Source organism: Acanthochromis polyacanthus, chromosome 4 (assembly GCF_021347895.1).
Source record: "Acanthochromis polyacanthus isolate Apoly-LR-REF ecotype Palm Island chromosome 4, KAUST_Apoly_ChrSc, whole genome shotgun sequence".
NCBI lineage: Eukaryota > Metazoa > Chordata > Actinopteri > Pomacentridae > Acanthochromis > Acanthochromis polyacanthus.
This window is the reverse complement of record NC_067116.1, coordinates 36942803-36949202: the sequence shown is the minus strand read 5'-3', so window position 1 is coordinate 36949202 and position 6400 is coordinate 36942803. Positions and strand designations below refer to the sequence as shown.

The 6400-nt window shown below is 38.2% G+C and overlaps 2 protein-coding genes across 10 annotated transcripts in view; one reads left to right on the top strand and one right to left on the bottom strand.

Annotated features, from left to right (window-relative positions):
* LOC110964951 (cytochrome P450 2J2-like) overlaps positions 1–6400 on the top strand; it is a 228538-nt gene that overhangs the window by 188397 nt on the left and 33741 nt on the right. The gene's annotated exons all lie outside the window — the stretch shown is intronic.
* Positions 1–6400, bottom strand: part of LOC110972462 (cytochrome P450 2J4-like) — a 70836-nt gene that overhangs the window by 34022 nt on the left and 30414 nt on the right. For 3 of the 9 annotated variants that reach the window (XM_051947130.1, XM_051947129.1, XM_051947126.1), the window contains exon 8: positions 1653–1794. The exons of 4 other annotated variants lie outside the window; for them this stretch is intronic. In XM_051947130.1, coding sequence (XP_051803090.1) covers positions 1653–1794 — 142 coding nt within the window. Of the gene's footprint in view, positions 1–1652; positions 1795–2634; positions 2823–6400 lie in introns of all 9 variants that reach the window. 2 more of the 9 variants (XM_051947125.1, XM_051947124.1) reach the window with 1 other exon arrangement.

The following is a 6400-nucleotide window of genomic DNA, read 5'->3' as shown; positions in this document are numbered from 1 at the left end:
ACATCTACAAGTTAGATCAGGGGTCTGCAGTGAACATTCAGCAAGATGCCGACTTCAGAGTCCCTTAAACTGGATATAAACACATTCCAGCCTTAAACTTCTTCAGCATTTGTTAGACATTTGTGGGTGTGACCCTTATCAAACACTAACCAGGACCTGTGATTACCAACGAGCTGTAAACCTCCTTCAATCAAAAACCAAATACAAGTGTAAAACTCATAGCATGACATGATACATGATAAGAAGACTAATATCTAAATACAGTGGGGAAAATAAGTATTGAACGCGTCAACTTTTTTCTCATCACATTTATTTCCAAAGATGCAATTCAAACAAAATTTCTACCAGACATTGATATTAACTCAAATAATCCACACATGAAAAGAAATCACAACATTCAGGTCCATAAATAATGATTATGTGGAATTAAGTGAGATAACACAGGAAAAAAGTATTGAACACGCTAACTGAGACTCATCTAATACTTGGTGGAGAAGCCTTTGTTGGCAATGACAGCTTCCAGACGCTTCTTGTATGTTTTAACTAATCGCCCACACTGCTCAGGTGTGATTTTAGCCCATTCCTCTGCACAGATTGTCTTTAAATCTTGAATATTCTTTGGTGCCCTCTGGTGAACCCTTTTCTTGAGTTCTTTCCACAAATGTTCAATTGGATTTAAGTCAGGTGATTGACTAGGCCATTCTAACAGATTGATTTTCTTTTTTGAAACCATTTGAGAGTCAACTTTGCCATGTGCTTTGGATTGTTGTCCTGCTGGAAGGTCCAGCCACATCTCATCCTGGTGGATGGCAGCAGATTCATATCAAGAATTTCCCGATACACGGCTCCATTCATTGCTCCGTCAATTATATGAAGTTTGCCAGTACCATGAGATGAGAAACAACCCCATGCCATGATGCTTCCACCTCCAAATTTCACTGTTGGTATAGTGTTTTTTGGGTGATGTGCAGTGCCATTTCTCCTCCAAACATGGTATGTAGTATGACAGCCGAAAAGTTCAATTTTGGTCTCATCTGACCAGACACATTCTCCCAGTATTCTACAGGCTTGTCAAGATGTAGCTCAGGGATTATTCTCAAATGTCACCTATGGCATAATGTTTTTAAACTGTGAGCCAGACAGTATTTCATCATGCATACTTTGTTAAAAAAATATATCTCATTTTAAATCCCTCGTTAAACTTCCATTATTCGTTTCCAACACTATATCGACGCTCAAAGTTTGCAGGATGCTCACAAACATCTAAAAATATGCAAATGAAGCTATTAACTACTCAGACTCTCTCATTTTTAACTTTATTTGGTGATAATATTTGTAATGAAAAACATAATACCATACTTGAAATTACACTAAATAAAGCATCACTCTAACATATAGTATTACTCCAATATATATAATAGAGTTTAAATGGCAATGCAAGTTCAATATAACACAGTAAAAGGGAAAGGTTATATTCAACACATGCACATCCAGTTGAAAAAAATACAAATGTACATCAAATACCCCATATGAGTGGTTACTGATAAAAACAACTGATGCCACACAATGACATGTTTCATCTTTCTGTCATTTGGCCTTTTAATAGTTCTTGGCTAAAGCTGCATGTTACAGGACTATAACTACTGACTCACCTGCAGAAAAAGGAAGGAAGGCCTCTCTCTTCCTGAATTTCCCATCCTGGTCCAGAAAGTGCTGAGGGTTGAAGGAGTGTGGAGTTTCCCATATCGACTCATCGTGCAGGACAGAGTTCAGTGTAGCCAATAACATGGTGCCCTGAAGGGAAAAACTGGTTAATTAACCATGTTGAAAAATATCCGAAATATCATAGTTTGTCATACAAACAAAATTTAAGTAAGAATTTCTCATCCACGTTGGATTGAAAGTTGAGTTCATTCTTGACCTTGGAAAGAGTTGACAAAATAACGATGCTTTCTGAAAATACTTTCACTGTGGAAAAGTAATTTTGTTAATTGGATAAATTCTAAAGTGATCAGTGTCAGTATGTCACCTATATTTTTCTTGGTAAGTAACATTCATTTGTAAATTTGTATTTCCTAAACACTGTAAACATGAAAATACTTAATACACGAACATACTAAACCCAACTGCTACTACTTCTCACAGAGGTCCAACTTCAAATATTGAGGTCAACTGAGTCAGGAAAGACATTGTGTGTTACTTTTTTTTTCTGTGTTTGTAGCTCTGATATTATACAAATAATGCAATAATCAGGAAGAAATGCGGGTCTACAGAGTAACTAGTCAGCATGATGTTTCATTTGACTTAAATGAACAGAAGAAGAAGAATTAATGTTGGAATAATCAGTAAAGAATGAGAGTTTACTGTTTTGTGCTTCTCAGTATTTGAAAAACTGACTTGATTAATGAATTATTATAAATTCATCTCTACCTGATGACTCACTAGTACAGTCTTTCCCAGTTGGTTCTTCAGTAACGTATAATTGACTTATAATACAGAGTTCCACATTAGAAGTTATTACAGAGGTTCTTATCAGTGGACCATATCTATTTGATCATTCCTGATGCATTTCTCACAAGTTCGTTGGTAATTAATCTCATTTTCATGTTTAAGTGTTACCTGTGGATTGTGTACCTTTGGGATTGTGTACTTATCCAGTGTGGTGTCCCTGCTTGCCATGCGGACTACATTCAGTGGGACAATGTTGCCCATTCTCTGTATTTCATGGATGACTGCATCAGTATAGGGCATGTTTTCTCTGTCAGTCATGGAGGGCTGTCTGGATGAACCAATCACAGCATCTATCTCAGCCTGGACTCTCTCTGCAAAAGTGACATTAAAAAACAATATCAGTGTTTGTGCTGAAAAGATGACTGAGAGGAGAAATTACACATCACACACCTTCTTCCCCAATTCAGGACTGACCAGTGATTGATCTCTGACAATAATAAATCATAACAAGATGCTTAAAAAAGATGCAGCCATGGCAGATATGACTGAAACACTCACTCTGTATGTCAGGATAATACATCATGTACAGCAGCCCCCAGTGTAAAGTAGTGGTAGTAGTTTCAGTTCCAGCACCAAACAGGTCAACAGCGCAAATACACAAATTGGCGATATCAAAACCAGCTTCTTTTTCCTCCTTCTGTTGATGACAGAGTAGATGGAAGCAGGAATTAGTGAATATATTTAACTGGAAAAGCACAAAGAACAAACACAAAACAAAGACACAGAAACACTCACGTCTCCCATTTCTATGAGGAAGGAGTCGATGTAGTCTCTTGGTGATGAGGGGTTGAGGTTTTCTCTGTGTTCTTTGATCTTGATTTCTGTGAAATCAATTACGTTCTGAATCAAAGTGAATATCCTCCGATGAGGTCCAGGCAGCCATTTCATCAGCCAGGGTACCATGTTGTAAATCTACAGAGCAGGAAGACAGCTGGGTCATTCCATATCATTTCAACCAGTTGTCCCCACCTGACCCTCTCAGATTTTGCTAAGTTTTTACATACATTTAGTACATTATATATGATGGGAAAATCCAAAATTTGAATTCTTTATTGTCATTAGTTTCAAAGTTATGGCCATTTGAAGTAGGTATCGGGTACCCTAAAATTGCAGCCAAAATTAAGACTTGAAATTTTCGACCATTTTCAGACTTCTGTAACTTCTGAACAACAAAAGATAGAGATCTGAAATTTTCAGAATCATTTCACAGTGACCTATAGTCCTCAGAAATGTGAAAATATTTACTTTATATTTATAATTGCATGTTACAGAGAATGACAAAGTTGCGATTTTATCCATCATGAACTTCTAAACTGCTACATTTGGCCACCCATTACACAAAACTAATCATCATATCCATTAGAAGTTTTTGGTGGTATAAGTTTCATTGTGGTATATTGCTATCTAAGGATGGATATGTATAAACTAAGTGCTATGGTATGTAATGCATGAAATATGAACAGAAAAATATCTGTCCGACCTTCGGATTCAAAGGTCCATATCAGCATGTGGGATAGGTGGTATCAAAAAATAAAAGACATCATGTGAAATTACAGGAATTTCCCTAAATTTTGACACCAAGCACAACTTGCTTCTATAAGCCCTTCTATGTTTAATGTTGACCTTTGAATCCGAAGGTTTAATGTACTAAATGTATGTAAAAACTTAGCAAAATCTGAGAGGGTCAGGTGGGAAGTTTTCTTAAAATTGGTTGATTTCATACGGAATGACCCAGCTATTAAATCATCTGGCAGGTGTAAAGTAGTTCTAATCCTGAATTAAATAAGATTGCGAGCTGGTGGCTCACCTGAACCAATATACCTCCCTGTAAGTACACTACTTCATTGAAGTGGTCGAGAATAGTCTGGTGCTTCTGATCAGTGTACTCGAATCGATGCCCAAACACCAAACAGCAGATGATGTTGGACACAGCTTTGTTTATCAGTTTCTGAGCACTGAAAGACTTTGCTGTAAAATAAAGAGAAAACATAGATCAGACAGAGGAACTTTGTCAAAAAAGGTATAATACATGTCCTTTAAGTTATGTGCTTTTTATGGTTTTAAAGCTATACAAAGTTTGTCTCTGTAGTAAATGTTGTGGCCACATTAGTAGGTTACAGAGCAGTATCAGCTTCTATAGTAGATACAAACTCGACATATTTAGACAAGTTCTTAGAGCTGTGGAAGTCAGCCATTATCTATGCACCGCTTAATCCTCATTAGAGTCATGGGGGGACTGGAGTCTAAACCAACTGACTTAGAGTGAAGGCAGGAGACATCCTGGACAGGTCACCAGTCTATCACAGGACTACACATAGAGACAAACAAGTACACTCACATTCACACTTATGGACAATTTAGAGTTACCAATTAACCTCAGCATGTTTTTGGACTGTGGGAGGAAGCCGGAGAACCCGATGAGAACTCACACTGCACAAGGAGAACATGCAAACTCTATAGAGAAAAATCCCAGGCCCAGGCCAGGACACAAACCGTTCTAGCTGCAAGGTGACGGTGCTAACCACTGAGTCTCTGACTCATTGTTTTAGTTCCAATACAAAGAATGCAGATGTTCCTTGAAATTATGACTGCTGCCATATTTTAGTTTGTGATCTGAAGTGTCATGTTGCATGCTTTTGTGTTGCCAATTTGGAGTGAAAATTAAAATCATGTCTATGTCTTGGATAGAGAACAGTAATATATCATTGTAAAATAGTTTTTGTGCCTTGCTGATCTGCAAACTCCTCCGTGAGATATCGACACTCCTCCTGGATGAAAAGCTCCAGAGTCTTCTTGCCCAGACCAAAGTTTCTGAGTGTATGAAGAGCAAATCTCCTCTGCTGCTTCCATGGATTACCATTTGACATCACAAGGCCTTTTCTTTGGAAACACAAAGAAGCATTAGATCAGAAATCATTTGATGCCAGTGTTCACATAAAAACACCAATAACGAACTTTTTTAACAAAATGCAACTATCGTCACCTCTATTCCGAGCAAATTCATCAAACAAGGGCACAGGCGGACGATCTACATAGTCTTCTCCTCGTTGGACCAGAGCTTCCTTCACAGTTTTGTAACCATTAAGATCACAACCCTTCCACCAAAGAGACGAAGGCTGAAGATGTTTCCATATTTCTCTGCAAACTGAACACAGACAGCAGATTGATGTTGTGGTGACTCATGTGAGGTCAAGTCCTACTTAAATGTCTTAATTTTACATCTGTATTTCCTTCTATTTGTGCACAATGGATCAATATGTGATGCAACACTGAGATGACATGGTCTGACGAGAACAACTAAGAACTATGAAGACATCCATCCATCCATCCTTTATATACCGCTTTATCCTCACTAGGGTCGCGGGGGGTGCTGGAGCCTATCCCAGCTGACTTGGGCGAAGGCAGGGGACACCCAGGACAGGTCGCCAGTCTGTCACAGGGCTACATACATAGATGAACAATCACACTCGCATTCACACCTACGGGCAATTTAGAGTAGTCAATTAACCTCAGCATATTTTTGGACTGTGGGAGGAAGCCGGAGTACCCGGAGAAAACCCACGCATGCACAGGGAGAACATGCAAACTCCATGCAGAAAGATCCAGGCCCACACTATGAAGACATGTAAAAGAAAAAAAACAGCTCATGACTGAATTCAGAAATGACATAAAATGTAACTGATATTAAAGCTGCCCAAGACTGTTTTTAGAAAATTACTGCAACCCCCAACTTCTCTCTCAACACAGTTTTTCAAGTGCATTATGAGAGAACCTCACACCACATCATTGCAACATTATTTGTCAGAATCAGAGATATCTGTCAGATAGAACATTATTTACTCAAATAGAAAGGATGACATTGTCTTAAACCAGGTATTGCGTCAGCAGT